This window comes from Populus nigra, chromosome 17, assembly GCF_951802175.1.
Source record: "Populus nigra chromosome 17, ddPopNigr1.1, whole genome shotgun sequence".
NCBI classification, from domain to species: Eukaryota; Viridiplantae; Streptophyta; class Magnoliopsida; order Malpighiales; family Salicaceae; genus Populus; species Populus nigra.
The window spans coordinates 4,028,526-4,044,220 of NC_084868.1; the positions used below are offsets into that span (position 1 = coordinate 4,028,526).

Consider the following 15,695-nt stretch of genomic DNA (forward strand, 5'->3'; position numbering starts at 1 on the left):
AAGATTGTTATGAATGGAGACAAATCAGGCTTATAACCAGTTGCAAATCAAGATAGAAAGGAAGAGATGATTTTTACGGAAGAGATTTAGGGGGTTGTCTGCTAAAGTAATGGGAAGAAATCATGGTATGTGCTCCTCCATTTCGACTATAAATAAAGAGGTGTAAGGGTAGGAATCACACAACAATAAACATTGAGTGATAGAGAAAAAAAAGGTGAAAGTTAAACATGGTTTGTGAGTTGAATGGAGAGAGTCTCCTCCTACATTGGATGTAATTTTTAATTTTATCTTTAGTAAATAAAACTAGTAGCTTTGTGAATGTAAGCAAATTATTGAACCACATGTTAACTTGTGTGTTCTTAATTCCAGGCATTATTGGCATGTCCTAACAATATGGACTTAACAGTGCCAACAAACACACAAGAATCATGGACAATTCGCCAAAATAGACTTCGATTTGTGCAAATGTTATCCTATACACACATTGATCTTTCCGCGTACTTGGAAAATTCATGATCCTTGAAAAGAAAATCCAGCTGAATAAGGAATAGAGAGTAGAAGAAGGAATTATGAAGATGTAGAAACATTCAATGTTTATTTTCTCCTCCTAAATACGATTGTTATATCATAAAATGGGGTTAGTAATCCACTCAGTCACGAAGTCAAAGTTCAGTCTAAAGTCTCCGATATGAAAAACATTGCAAGTTTGAGAGCTTAAAAGCTAAATTCATACCTTCATTTCAAATTGCAAAAAGAAAATGACACCTTAACTCAACTGAAGAAGAAGAAGAAAGACCTTGCAGAGGCAAGGTAACGAAACACCCTATAGATACAACTCAAGACTCTGGCGATTGGTGCATGATACCAAAAAGGAATCGAGACTTTGCAGCAAAATCAGAGAGTTTATGTCGTTAAACATTTTCATTCATCTCCAACCCCTTGTCCTCGTGCCTAGATCCAGGTCTTTTATCAGCATTCTTCTCCAAATAGCGGCACGAAAAGAGGTTGAAATACAGAAGATTTAATAATGCTAAACCAGCAATAAGGTAGTAGAAGTTGTCGAGTTTAACTTTATTGAGGTCACGTCCACCCAACCACGGTGTTTTCCCAAGTTTTGCAGTCACATGGTGGACTACATTGACAATAACCGTGTTGAGGTAGCTGGATGCAGAGAAGCTCAGAAAGAAGATGGCCCCGGCAAGAGTCCTCATGCTCTCTGGCAAATGGTTGGTATAGTATTCCATAACAGCAACAGCAGCAAATCCTTCGTTCAGACCCGACAAGGAAAACTGTGGCAGCAGCAGTAGAATACTTTGAGGTGACAGTAAAGATCCCTGTTTCAAAGCTGTCTCCCGGCGGTTCTTCTCAACAATTCCAGCCACCACCATGCATAGGATTGCCATTACAATACCAGTGTTGATTCTCTGTCTCATTGTCAATCTAACATTCTTTTTTGACCTTTTTTTTGCGTAAGGCAGGTAAATTTGCTCGTAAATGAATATCCATGTTGAAAGGCAAATCATTGAACTAAGGCCCATCCAACCTGGTGGGATTTTAAAATTGTGGATTTTGTTGTTGGACTGAATTGCTTGCATCAAGCCGAAAGTATTCATTTGGTCCATGGTAATGAAGCATCCAATTCCAGTAATCCAAACTGGCACAAGTCCTACCACTAGTTTCAGCTGTTCAACTTGTTGAACACTACATAATCTCCAAGAATTCCTGGGCAAACCTTTGTCATCCAATTCGCTTGCATCAGCAATTAGGGCAGCTTTGTCAAAGAACTTGAACATATTTGTGTGAGCAAGCTTTGTTACACGCTGATCTGATTCGATCCAGGGAGGATCATAGAAGGAATTTTCAGGAGTTGATTCAAGACTCATTGCACGCTTCTTACAGGCTGCTACGATCACTTTGGCCATATCAACAAAAACGCTTCCTTGCGGCTTTGTGATTATGTAAGTGTGTTTTCCAATCAAGAAAATGACAATAGAGAAGAACAAGCAGGCTGCAGGTATGCCATAACCTATAACCCAACTCACATTAGTCTGAACGTAGACCACTACAGTGAGAGCTATCACCAGAGACACCGTGAAAGAGAAATACCACCAGTTGAAGAAGCTCTCTAGTTGGGCTCTTCCTTTTTCAGTTCTGGTGTCAAATTGATCAGCTCCAAAGGCAATGTTGCAAGGCCTAACACCTCCAGCTCCAATGGCAAGCAATCCAAGACCCAAATAGAGGACTCCAAGCTGCCAAAACTCGGGTTTTTGGCAATTGGGTCCTCCAGTGCAGCGGAGGGGTCTTAAGTTTGGAATGCCTGCAATTAGGGACATGACGACCATGCCCTGTTAAAATATAAAAGAACATATTCAGTGGCTCACGTTCCTCATTCAGTGTTAATAATTGAATTTTCCAGTATAACTACAGAATACATATCCAAAATTTCTAGATGAGACATTCAACCTTGCAATTTGTTCATGCAAACGAACGAAAGTAGAAGATTAAGGATTCTGCAGAACATCTTTATTATTATTATTACTATTATTTTATCACAATTTATATGAGTTATTGGAAAATAGCAGATAGATGATTTTACCAGGAAAGACGCCGTGGAACCGCAGATAAGAGTGCGGAACCTTCCCAGATATGTATCAGATAAGAAAGCACCAAGCAAGGGTGTAACATTGGTGGAACCAGACCAAATATTGAACACATTAACCAACTGAATACCATCCATGTTGAATCTTGTTTGTAGATACACTGTTAAGTTGGCAATAAGACCCATTGAAGCCAGTTTCTCGAATGACTCGTTCCCTTGAAAGGAAAAGGAAAACACCATTGTAAGTGACGAAACAAGAAAAATACAAAATAAAAAAAAAGGAAGAAGAAGATGGAAAAGAAACACGATTATAATCAAAATAAAAGGACTGATTAATTACCAAGAATGTATTTTACAGATCTCCATCCTCCAGCTTCCTTTTTAGGAGGGAGAAGAGAGTTAGGAGGAGCTCGAGTGATATCACTATCAGCTGAAGAAGATGAAGTCTTAGTAAGGACATTCTCCATCTCTCCCACTTCCTTCTCTGCTGCCTTTTTGAGTTCTGTTCCTCCTCCTCCGCTTCCCTTCTATTTAAAGCCTAACTCTGCATTTCACAGTCCTTGGTTTTCGCTTAATTCACTCATTCCTTCCTTTATTTTTCTCTTTCCTGTATTTGTGTTCACAATTTCAGGTCCTCGGAGTTTTTGGCTGTTTCGTTGGTTACATTTCTAACAGTAGAAGCTGTTTCTGTTCCTCGACTAGAAATGCGGATCAGAGATGTGTCTCTCTATCTCTATAATATTGCTGACATGTTAGACCAGGAAATAAAATAGCACAAGGGAAAACGTGATCCAATTCTGAGGAAACAAATCTCAACAAACTACATAGCACATCCGATGTTGTTTCTTTCTTTTAACAACTTTGTTTGAACAGCAAGAATGGCCTGATAATAAGATGGGTGAGAAAGATTGTCTCTGTCTCTTGGGACCCCAACTATTGACAATGTGTTGAGTAGCTTTACAGGCTCAAGAAGGCTGTCCTGTTTAACTGCTTTGAGTTCTTCAAATTATCAACTTCATTTCATCTGCATTGCCATGCAGAGGAGGGTCCCGAACACAGTTATATCAACCGGACAACAGCTTGTCTTTTATGTATTAATTTCCTGTTTGTATATGTTCAAATATGCATGATAATGAAGTTGCAATGAAGCAAAGTCATGATTGTTTCATCAATTGCAAGGTATGATGAAGCCGTAATCCAAAATATTGATTTTTAAAAAATAAGATGTTGAAATCCACACCTAGTGCAGAATTTTTATGTTAAGTATTTAATTTTTTGAGACCTGAATAAAACCCAAAAACATCCTTAAAAAACTCTGAAAGTTTTATGTTAAATCGTCAATCCCAAAAAAAACCCCTAGAGTAGTGTTTGTAAATAATGTCATGTTCTTCGAGATAATTTGATGATGGTATAACCGTTAAGAAAGATAGCTTGAGAAGAACTACATATACTGACAATGATGGTTTAGAGTGTGATATATATATATATATATATATATATATAAAATTGTAGCAATGATAGTTTGGATGATGATGATTATATTACATCATATCAGAAGGAGTTTGAATTTGTAAATAAAAAATGAGGATGAATGGATTGACAATATTCATCATAGTTGTGATTTTTTTTAAGGACTAAATGACATGATTCTGATTCTTAAAATGAATAGAAACTTAGTAGTAAAGATGATGATGATTATGATTTGAGGGGAAAATTTGATGGCAGTGATGATAAAAAAATAAAAACAGTGGGAGTAAGAGATGAAGAAAAAAAATCTAAATCCAACCTCTAAAATCAAATTTAGATGATTTATGGTTTTGGTTAATGGATCCGTACAGTTTCAAGAATGTCAAATATTCAATAATGTGTATTATTTTAAGATTATGTTGAATGAATATAAAGTTAAACATTGTTTTCAACTGGAAAAAAAATCAAAAAAAGAAAATGGATGCATGTTGTTCAGGTAGTGGCTACACGTGGAGGATTTATACTTCTATGTTACATGGCAGTAAAACTTTTATGATTAAGACATTGAAATCATAGTTGTATTAGAACATGGTCAAAGCAACTAAATCTATATACTTATACCTATAATTAATGTTGCACTAAGTTATCTAATAAAGCTCTTAAAATCATTTTAAATGATCAATTTAGAATAAAACCTCACATAATATAGTTGTAGAGGGATAGAATTAAAGCTAAAGAATTTATAGAAGGAAGTCATAATAAGTCTTATAAGAAATTGTCAAGATATGTTTGATTATTAAAAAAGTTTAACCCTGGTTTTTTATTTATTTGAGGTTTGATCATAATTTTAATCTTGATGTTAATTTTTTAAAAAGTTTCAAAGAGTCTATATTTGCTTGAAAGCTATAAATGGTGTATTTATAAATGATTGTACATCTTGTTTTAGAATTGATGATTGTCATTTGTTTTAGAATTGATGATTGTCATTTGAATTGAAGGGTCTTTATAAAGAAGTGTTGTTGATAGTAGTTGCTTCAAGTGTAAACAAAGGATTATTTTCAGTTGCATATCTTATGGTGGAGGCTAAAAATAATGATGTGTAGAGATGGTTTATTTATGTTTTTCATGGCTACATCAAAACTAGAATTAATAATAAATTGTTGTGCATAATATATGATTGACAAAAGGTATTAGCTTTCTATTTTATATAACTCTTTATTCATGTAATTATTTATTTATGTAACTATTTATATGTTTGTATAACTATGCATGTGTTTTGTAGAGTCTACATGAAGGTGTTGCTTAGATTTTTTTTAAACAACACACAAACAATGTATAAGGCATATTTGTGCTAATTTCAAGAAGGATTTCATAGGTTGAAGCTAGAATTATGGTTTTGTTGTGCATGTAAATCATATCTATATCACTTCATATTAATGTATTTATTCAACCCTGAAATGAAGAATTATAGTGTGACAAATAACATCGCTGAATCATTAAACCATTGAGTGGGCAAGTATAAATGTATGCCAATTATATTTTTACTTGAAAAGATTACGTAAAGTTGATGTCTAGGTTCCATGATAGGTTTGTTAAGGCTATGAATTGGGAGACTGAAACCATTATTTATGTGAGGAAGATGCTGGAAAAGGCAGTGGAAAAGTTCAAAAATATAAGAATAATCTTGCAACTTTTGATGAATATCAAGTGTTTGAGGGGTAGATTAGACATTCTATGAATTTAGAGAAAAGATATTGCTTCTATGGTGAATAGGCATTGACAATAATTCCATGTAGACATATTGTTCCTTGTATACCTTATAAAAGTGTGGATTTGAAAGACTATTATCATTACTTTTACACAATTAAGATCTTTAGGGTGACCTATAATGGTGGTCCATTCATCATCAGTATCTCATCTTGATCCATAAGAATAAGAAGTGGTTATTTTTGTTTGGTTTCTCAAAAGATATAAATATAATGGAAATGATATTTGAAGTTTTTTTTAAGAGTTTCATGGATCTCATTAGATCTCCAACAATAATCCACAAGAATCATCAGATTGTTTATCTCCTGTTTGGAAGTGTGGTTATAGTTGTTTTTTAAAGTATTTTTTCATGCTGAAATATATCAAAATAATATTTTTTATTTTTTTTAAAAAATTATTTTTGAGATCAATCCATCAAAACTATTCAAAACACATAAAAAATTTTTTTAGCAAAAATAAATAAATTTTTGCACCGCGTTTCCAAACAGTGTTTAATATGCACAATATCAACTAGGAGTGCCAACAAAGTTGGCATCGCAACCCCCAAGTTCCTTTGTTTTAGTTTTGAGAATCCCTACTAGATCTGGTTGGAATGATATCTAAAAAAATTATATTTTCTTAAATACATGAAAGAAAAACAATTTTTAGGAAATCATTGTTCCGTAGAAAAAAAAAATAATTGATAATTAACATCAATAACCATCAAAACATATAATCAACAATCTTAATTGTTTAATGATCGTTTTGCTACTACTGTTGTGTTTCTTCAAAAATATAAAAGCAATGGAAAAATATTTTAATTTTTTTTGGAGTGTCATGGATCTTGTTAGATAATATAAGGGTTTTTTTTAGAATTTGTGTGAAGATTGCCTGAAAAACATTATTGATTCTAGTGTATGATCAATTCTTCAAGGTTGGGTTATCAAAAAATACAAGTTATCTAATTGTTATATCTCCAACAATAATCCACAAGAATCATCAGATTATAAATCTTCTACACCTTTTTAGGATAGAGATTGTTATACCTTAAGTAGTAGCTCTTTTCTCTTCTTTTTTTACTCTTAAATCTAATATTTGTTTTTATAGTTATACAAGAAAATATGAAACATAAAATTCTATTTATAAAAAAAAACTTGATATCCCTATTAATAGCAAAATATTACTTTGCTCCCTGAAAAATATTACATATTTTATTTTAGGATAATTATTAGAAATTTATACAATCAAGTTCTTACTTGATTTTTCTAGGTTTTGAATTGTAATCCCTTATATTAATTACACTCTGGTCCTTAATTTCAAAAACTTATTAATAATCAAGTCATACTTGATCAGTTATCGTAGTTTAATTTCATATCAATGATTCTTAATGTATGTAACTCATTAGGTTCTTAATATGTTAATCTAAATATAAATCATAATCCTAAATAAAATTGGATTAAAAAAAATTCAAATATTTAACTTGTTATTAATTCAACAAATTGATTGATTTATATTTAAAAATCAAGTACAAGCTCTAGCAACATGTCATGATCTCCAAAATATTAGAAAAATCGTATATAATTTGACTTAACCTTTCAGTGATCAATTTTTAGTGTAACAATTATCCCTTCATCAAGAATGTTCCAATTCAATATTTGAACATAGATTGTGTCTATTCTATCAAATTATATTTGTTTTCAACATTATAGTCATTGATTATTTGAATAAGATTTAAAATATTTTTTAGATTTCATTCCACCTTAAGCATGGATTTTTCAATCAATATTATTTTAGAACATATGGAATATTTTTCTTAATTAATCTAAGGTAATGAATCATTTATTAATCACTTAAATACCTTTATATAGTTTATGTTTGTAACAGCTCGCCCCAACATGCTGTATATTGTCCGCTTTGGACCTTACCGCCCTTACGGTTTTGTTCTTGGTGACGCGAGCCCACTTCTGAGCCTAGCGCCCCAAAACGCGTACAACCAGCACTACTAATAAGGCCCTAGCTTTGGACGCTCGCTTTCAATGTGTGATATTACAATGTTATACTCAATATTTGACCATTTGTTACCTTTGATAAAGACAATGTATAGTCAAGATCAAAACATAGCATTCTCTATATAAGATAACTTGTTAATCTCAAATCTAAAAATCATTTACACAATTGACATGTGAGTCTTTTCATATACATGGGTAATCTTTTTAAATGGAATTTCCATGCGGGTCAGTTTAATTTATTTGTTATTTAATAAGCATTTACATGTTAGTTCCAGATATTCCTCGTATCTCAGCTTATAAAAATAGTTACTTCTTTTAATAAAAAAAAAATAGCATAATATGTATCAGTTTCAACAGCTTTAATCAATGCTCAGTCTTAATAAAGTATTAACTATGAATATTTAGAAACAATGTCTTGATGTAATAGTAGTTCTCATAAAAATAAACACTTTATAATTTTTTTTTACAAAATATTTTTGTCCCATTAAATTTTTATCTTTACTTTTACTTTATACTCATTAATCAAACTTAAATAAATATTAAAGATGAATAATATTTTATAAATGATAAAATATATATTTTTCATAAATAAAATTAGTATGACATATAACCACCCGAACTATATAGGATATTTATTAATATTTTTGCCTTCATAACTTAAGAGGAGTATAGATAGACCTAGAAAAAAATAGAAGAAGATAATATGGAGGAGACCAACTAAGGACTCTAAGGAAAAGGTCTTTTAACTATATGGTACAATGTAGGCAAATTATTTGGTAGACTTGCCAAAGAGACAACGTTGAATGTGCTATAAATATGAAAGTTGATACAAATGATAAGGGTGGGAGAGGTGGTGAAAATAGTGTTGCAACACATTGACTTAGATATATGTTTTAATTTTAATTTCAAATGTAATTATGGTAGTTAGTAATTATGTTTCACATTCTTGTAGAAGATGAGTTTGAGAATCATTACTAATACATCATTGAATGAGAAATGAATGAAGATTAGTGTTATTAATAATGTTAACAAGAGAAACATGTCATTCTTCTTTTTTAACGTTAATAATTTGAGTTTGCTTCACACGCTCTTACATGCATGATTTACAACCTTAATATATAAATATTAATTTCCATATATTTATTTAGATCAAGTTGTCAATTCGATTGACTTTCTATTATATATATATATATATCCACACAATCTAATTTGACCAGGACCAGACCAAGACTCGTGTAAAAGACTAGACAAAAGACTCAAGTAAAGAGATTTCAATGTTAAACCAAATTTAATAATGATAATAAAGTACTTCTCATGACCTTGGCCCTTTTTTATAGTATAGTGTATCATAGTACGAGAGAAAAACGTTTGTGTAAGGTTTTCTTAGAAAATTCTATCAATGAGTAGTCTAAAACATAGTTTTGAAACTCAACCCGGCTTGATAGGTTGACCCGGAACCTGATCCGGCTCTGCAGTTCGACCCGAGACCCGAGGCTAGAACCGAACCAGGTTGATTAAAAAATAGAAAAAATCAAGATTCAATGTGACCCAACTGACCCAATGACGCGGCAAAACCCGATTGCAATCTGTTGACTTTGTTTTTACTAAAACATCTTTAAATTTTAAAAAAAATAGAGATTGACCTGGTCAAAACCCGGAACCCAGGTCTTGGATCGGACCGGCCACCAGATCGGGTTTAAAAACTATGGTTTAAAGAGTAAAATCAATTTTTTATGTTGTTAATGGATAAACTAAAAACCTCAAATTATTTTGATATTACTCTAAACTCAGCAATTTATGGTCGAGAATTTGTAAGCAACTATATAAAAGAGGAAGTCTAACTTCCACATTTGGTTAATTCACACGTTAAAACATCCCTTAGGAGAGAAACTCAAAAAATGGATCCTGTTTAATAGAGTCGGTGGGGATCCTTAAGAATTATTAGAAGAGAGATAACACTAATGTTATTGCACCTGCAACTTATTAGTTAAAATACTTAATGTCATTATTGAACCCCACTCCATCTAGCCCAGTCCACAAACTGCATTCCACCATAGATATTGTTGGCAAATCGCACACCAACTGTGAATGCCATTGCAACTGGTGGAACCTGCTTTGCCATGGGTGATCCTTCTACCAGGCGTTCTAGTCCATTGATAATTTGGTAGCGCGTGTTGGATGAAACTGCAAGAAAAACACCTGCACATTGGGGGACAGAGAAGCCAAACTAGCATTTATCAAAACTTTACAGAAATGCAACTGGCAGCACAGAAACAAATTTGATGATTTTTAGGTATGCAAAACACCAAACAACAAATAAATTGAGAAGCAGGCAGAAGAAAGAACAGGTAAGTCGATATTCAAGGTGATTGTTCCTGATAAAAGAGACTACCAGTTAAAAGGCAGGGAATCCTACACAAATTTGCTAGCAGAATCCTCCATTTGTCTAAATATTCTTGCTTGGGCCATGACAGCAATTAGCAAACTCAATTGACATCATCCTCATAGACCTAACTATTGGACTATGAATTATTGTTACTAAGGGAAGATAATTAGTAGAAGAATGTCGCTCTTCAGTGTGAAGTTTTAAATCTTTCTAGCACTCTACATTTAAAACACATCCTTGCAAGTATTGCAGACATGCATTTGGGACGAGGGTAGATCAGATCAGACAAGAGATGAAGGGAGGGCTTGATAATCATTAAGCAGTAGCAAATGGCAAACAATATCAGAGGGGATGAACATGGTAACAATCTTGTGTCGGACACTGAACCTAAGATGGAAGGACCATGAAGCACACGGGAAGTGTTGCAGATTTATTTATATCATATAGCCTGCTCAAATCTCTCCCCCTACTAAGTTTGGTTCACTACAAATAACTAATAACTAGTTATGGTCAGTCAATCACAAAGCATATGTCATGAATTGACAGCAAAAATTAAAGCTGTTGCGTCAAAGATGCCTCACTTTGAAGCATACTTATCAAACCCGACCCGGGAGTTGACCTGGCTAAGGGCTGGGTCCCGAGTTTCATGGGTCAACACCGAAAAATTTTAAAAAATATATTTAAATTTTTAATATTTCATATGAAAAAATTAAGAAAAAATCCATGTGAATATAAACTATACATGTTGTAAATAATGAAGTTTAAAAAAATATTTTAAAAAGTTTTTTAGTCCACATTAAAAAACATAACTTTTTTCTTGAGAACATAGAGTATATATGCTAAAGGGTTTCAAATCCAACATTGAAAAAATAAATATTTTTCTAATATTTATATAGTGAACTTTAAAAAATATTATTAACAAACTAAAAAAATATGAAAAAAAGGGGTATAGGAGAAAAACCATTTTTGAAAAAAAAATCGGGTCTCATCCGGGTCGATCCATGAGTCGCCCGGGTTATGGATCGACCCACCGGGTCAACCGGGTTTTGCCGGGTTGTTGTATTGGCCAGTCTTTTAACAAACCCGGACCGGTCCAGCCACCAGGTCCCGGGTAGACCTGTCGGGCCGGTCCAGGTTTAATAGCAGTGCTTTCAAGACTATTCTCAACAGGGTAAGTGTTGAATCAACAAACAGTCAAAACCCTGAAGACAAATTTGATGAAAAATTGCTTGAAGCTGCATAAATTATATATGCAAATATTGCACACAAAACACAACATGCATCAACCATAGAGTATGAGAAGATACTTGAGCTTGAGACCCAGCCACACACAGAATTATCACTTAGAGGTAATTAAATAATCCAGGGGGAAAAATCAACAATTTGAAAGATGAAAACATGTTCGAGATCATATAAGAGAAATGAAATTGACAATCTATGACCAATCTATACAGAAAAATAAAGCATACCCCAAAGAGCTGCACTCTTCAAAAGGGGTGGCACTGGTATGTCTTCTTCTGATTTCTTTATGCTCCTGAAGTATTAAGTATCCCCAATATGATTGAACTGATAATAAATGCACTTATCCAATTAGCCAATTACAAAAAAATGCAGAGTATAGTTATACCGTTTTGCAGTCATAATGAGATTTGCAATGCCTTGCCCGATAATACCACATGCAAATCCAACCGATCCATACAGGACACCCTGGAAACAGAAGATGTAGATTATCAGCAATAAATCTGCAAAAGAATCTATTATGACTCCTTTATCACATATGTAGCCTACCTTATAGAAGTATGTACCAATTCTCTGCTGAACAGAAAATCTACATCCTGGGCTTTCAGCTTCAAACACACTGCATTTAGACAATAACTTCAGAGACTCAAATACACTATTTCACCATATTCTAAAGTTGCAAATGAGATTGTCACAAGAATTATTAAAACTACATATTATGTAGTAATAAACAACAATAATATACATGTAGACTAAGATATAACCATGTAATAAACAACAATAATATAAATGTGGACTAAGATATTGCAAATTGATGCAAAGTTTCTTTGGAGGAAACAAATCAATACTAACCTACTAGGAAGAGCTCCATATGCATGTTGCAGTCGTCCAAGGAAACCTTTAGATAGAGATGGCTGCCCAATACGTACATATGGTGCCAACATGCCAACCAAAGCAATGTTAACCACTACGCCCACTAAAAGATCTGCAACATACAATTCAAACTCTGCCCAGAAGTCTTTGCCCCTCTTTTGAACTTCCGCAAATGTAGCACAGCAAGAATCAATTACTATCTGCATTGTTTTAAGACATTACTGTTGACTTTATATACATAAAAAAAAGGACATTTCAATTCCAAAACCAAATCAAAGATGCCCTCAAACGATTAAACACAGCTCGTCGCTGCATATAAATAAGATAGACCATGAAGGAAGCTGGGAAAACTTTTGACTAATTGTATTCTCCGAAAAATACAAAGCAAAATTCACACAGGCCCAGAGAACAAACTAACCCATTATCAACTACTTTCCTAATTTGAGTAAGATATCTTATTAAGATGCCCATTTTAACACCTGATCTCTGTTAGGTTGCAAAGATGCAGAAACTTGGACAAACATTCCATATAAAAAAAAAAAAGCAAACAAGCAAACAAACCTCCGTTCCAATTTTAAAAAGAAAAGATGGATCAGCCAGCATTCTGTTTCGCAGCATAGCACACGACTTGATTGCAAATCCCAAAAGCCCTCCTGCCCCCTAAATTAACAAAACAAACAAACATAAGCAACCAATTACATGGAAAACACAGAATTCTTAACACTTGAAAAAACCATCATCATGGTACCTGCAAATCCAAATATCTAAGTAGAAGCACTTTGCGAATACCAATAGTCTTTGCAGCCTCTAACATGTCAGGAGGAAGACTAGCCCCTCGCGCTTCAGTCTCTTTCATCACTTCTTCAAACTTCATTATTGGTCCAAACTCTTCCTCTCCTTTATCCTCTCCTTCTCCGCCGCCGCCGCCTCCTCCTCCTCCGCCACCACCACCGCCACCATTACTTGGGAACTTCCCATTTCCTCCATTACCACCGGTCCCACCAAAATCAGTTTTCAACTCACTCCCAATCTCCAAAACTCTAATTTCTCCGTCTCCTCCTGCAACAACACTGTGATTGCCACCCTCGTTTTTCACTACTGTGGTCGTGACCGCACCTGATTGCGGCGACTCACCTTGTGAATATGAATGTGACTGCGACATGACTAGAACAAGAAGTCTCTGTTTACTGCCGCTAGAGGCGACATGTCTCCTCCTCCAACTATGGCGAGGAACCATCTCCTTTACTGATAAATACTTGCTGATGGTCACCCCCCTTACAAAGCCATCGTCTTGCAAACTGACAGCTCTTGATAAATCAGAACAAGAAAAACTCGAAGGAAAAGCCGCCATTTTCCTTCCTTTAATTTCAAGATCTCGAAAATCTCTCAGCTAATGAAACCCAGATAGCAAAGTCGACAAATAGTATAACAAACCAGAAGGTAAAGGCAGGAAATGAAGAGGTGGTGGTGCTCACTGCTGCTAGTGTTTGGTTGGTGGCGAAGTGTTTGAAGGAAGGAATGGAGGTTTATATTAGAAGAAAGGGACGTTAGTTTTCACGTTTCTCTAAGGGCAAACCTCTTAAGAAAGGCCACAATCTAGAGGAGTAAAATCTCAATTAGGTTAATGGTAACGAGTTCGAGTATCCTGGTGCCGTTGAGGTTATATTGTGTTAATTTTAAGGTACATTAAATTAGTTAAATTAGTTGAAATATACAAAATTTAATTTAAATATCTATATCAATTAAAAACAAATCCCAATTAGGTATTTAATCTCTTTTTACTGTACACTTAACCAGGACATCCTCATGGGTTACATATTTTTAAAAAAATAATTATATATATAAGTTTTATAATTATAAAATTTATACATATATGTAATTAAATAAATTAATAAATAACCAAAATTGATAATTAAAAATAAAATTGAAAAAATCAAGAGACAAATATAAATTAAAATATTTAATCTTGCAAGATGAAAAATTTACCGGTTTGTAATTGCTAAATTTATTTATTAAAATAATTTTTTACTTGATCAAATGATAATAGAAATAGATACACACGTTAAATTAATGAAACAAGATAAAAGGAAAAAAAAATTATACAAGGTTGCACATATTAGAAATATCTGGAAATAATTATTTTTTATTTTAAAAATAAAATTCATTTATATAAAGATAAAATAAAAATTATAGATAAATCAGAAAAAAATTCAAATTAAATACATAAAAAAACAAAAAAAATAACTTTAAAAAAAATTAGGTGTTATTGGGCTTAGGCGACTAAACCCTTTTTTAGGTGTTAATAGCAAAACCTTATAAAATATTTAGGGCATGCAAATGTTCTAATTTTCCTTAGCATAGAATAAATAAAAAGTAAACTTAAATTATATCAAATTAACATATGTTAAAATAAATTATATCAAATTGATAAAAAAAAAAGTATTTAATATATATTTAAGTGTAAAATATGAATGGTGATGGTGATGGTAATCGATGGAAAAAACGCAAGGATGGATGGTGCATTATTGCAAGGAAGATGCGTGGCTCATTGGGTGACAGCTGTCTCTTTAGAAGGACAAAGGGGTCAAGTTCACCACACCACACGAGTGAAGAAAAGTATATCAAATCAATTGGTCAAAGTTTATGACTACACTGTTTTTTTTTTTTTGTATTTATATTGAAATTAAAGTTTAAATCTATAACATTTCTACAAATACGGCTAATTAAACACACACACGCACATTTGTTTTCGAATAAAATAATGAGAAATCAATTTAGATTGTTTTTTTATTCTTAAATTCTTAAATAAATCTTGAACATGACCTTATCATATTTATTATTTTTTTAGCTTGCAATCACACATAAATATCCGACATGATATTTTGATATTTTTTTAATTTTACTTTAACAATTATAAAATATTATTAATTTAAAATGAATTGAAATCAAATGAAGAAAAAGAAATAGTAAGAGCGACAGCTCAACTATACGTGGGGAAAAAAAGTAACTCTATAATAGTCAATGAGGTATTTTATTAATCAGTCATTATTGCGGTCAAAGATTGAAGTTGGGAAACGTAAACGGCTTTCCTTTCTGTATTTGTTCGTTTCTCTTTTTCCCGTGTGAATCTGTCTTTGTCATCACTGCCGTAGTTTTCACAATTATGGTTTTTTTTTTGTTTTTTTTTTTTTTTCTAAAGGCAAAGCTGCTGTGCAAGTCATACTCAATCACGTGAGGATGGGTTTTGTTCTTTTAATTCAATAATGTACACGTGTTATTGTCAAAGAAGCAACAAGGAGATGTTCCAAAATGACTTCAATGATTCCAAAGATTTTCTATTATTGAAGGTTAAGAATGTCTTTCGTGTTAGGTTTTA

At 32.9% G+C, this 15,695-nt stretch overlaps 2 protein-coding genes across 2 annotated transcripts; both read right to left on the reverse strand.

Annotated features, from left to right (window-relative positions):
• Positions 1-783: 783 nt before the first annotated feature.
• Positions 784-3,287, reverse strand: LOC133676645 (protein NRT1/ PTR FAMILY 2.8-like). The gene is made up of 3 exons (XM_062098359.1): positions 2,940-3,287; positions 2,597-2,814; positions 784-2,345 (listed from the first exon to the last, which is right to left on the reverse strand). The coding sequence occupies exons 1-3, from the start codon at positions 3,064-3,066 to the stop codon at positions 912-914; spliced, it is 1,779 nt and encodes a 592-aa protein (XP_061954343.1). The 5' UTR covers positions 3,067-3,287; the 3' UTR covers positions 784-911.
• Positions 3,288-9,615: 6,328 nt separating this feature from the next.
• Positions 9,616-13,942, reverse strand: LOC133676521 (protein RETICULATA, chloroplastic-like). The gene is made up of 7 exons (XM_062098202.1): positions 13,068-13,942; positions 12,881-12,979; positions 12,299-12,519; positions 11,996-12,065; positions 11,835-11,914; positions 11,677-11,741; positions 9,616-10,020 (listed from the first exon to the last, which is right to left on the reverse strand). The coding sequence occupies exons 1-7, from the start codon at positions 13,668-13,670 to the stop codon at positions 9,827-9,829; spliced, it is 1,332 nt and encodes a 443-aa protein (XP_061954186.1). The 5' UTR covers positions 13,671-13,942; the 3' UTR covers positions 9,616-9,826.
• Between the last annotated feature and the right edge of the window lie 1,753 nt (positions 13,943-15,695).

Coding starts and splice junctions, on each gene's coding strand:
- LOC133676521 (XM_062098202.1), bottom strand. CDS start 13,670: ATGGCGGCTTTTCCTTCGAGTTTTTCTTGTTCTGATTTATCAAGAGCT. Junction 12,980..13,067: donor TTAGATATTTGGATTTGCAG/GTACCATGATGA, acceptor TTGTTAATTTAG/GGGGCAGGAGGGCTTTTGGG. Junction 12,520..12,880: donor TTTTTAAAATTGGAACGGAG/GTTTGTTTGCTT, acceptor AAAACAATGCAG/ATAGTAATTGATTCTTGCTG.
- LOC133676645 (XM_062098359.1), bottom strand. CDS start 3,066: ATGGAGAATGTCCTTACTAAGACTTCATCTTCTTCAGCTGATAGTGAT. Junction 2,815..2,939: donor ATCTGTAAAATACATTCTTG/GTAATTAATCAG, acceptor TTTCCTTTCAAG/GGAACGAGTCATTCGAGAAA. Junction 2,346..2,596: donor GTTCCACGGCGTCTTTCCTG/GTAAAATCATCT, acceptor ATATTTTAACAG/GGCATGGTCGTCATGTCCCT.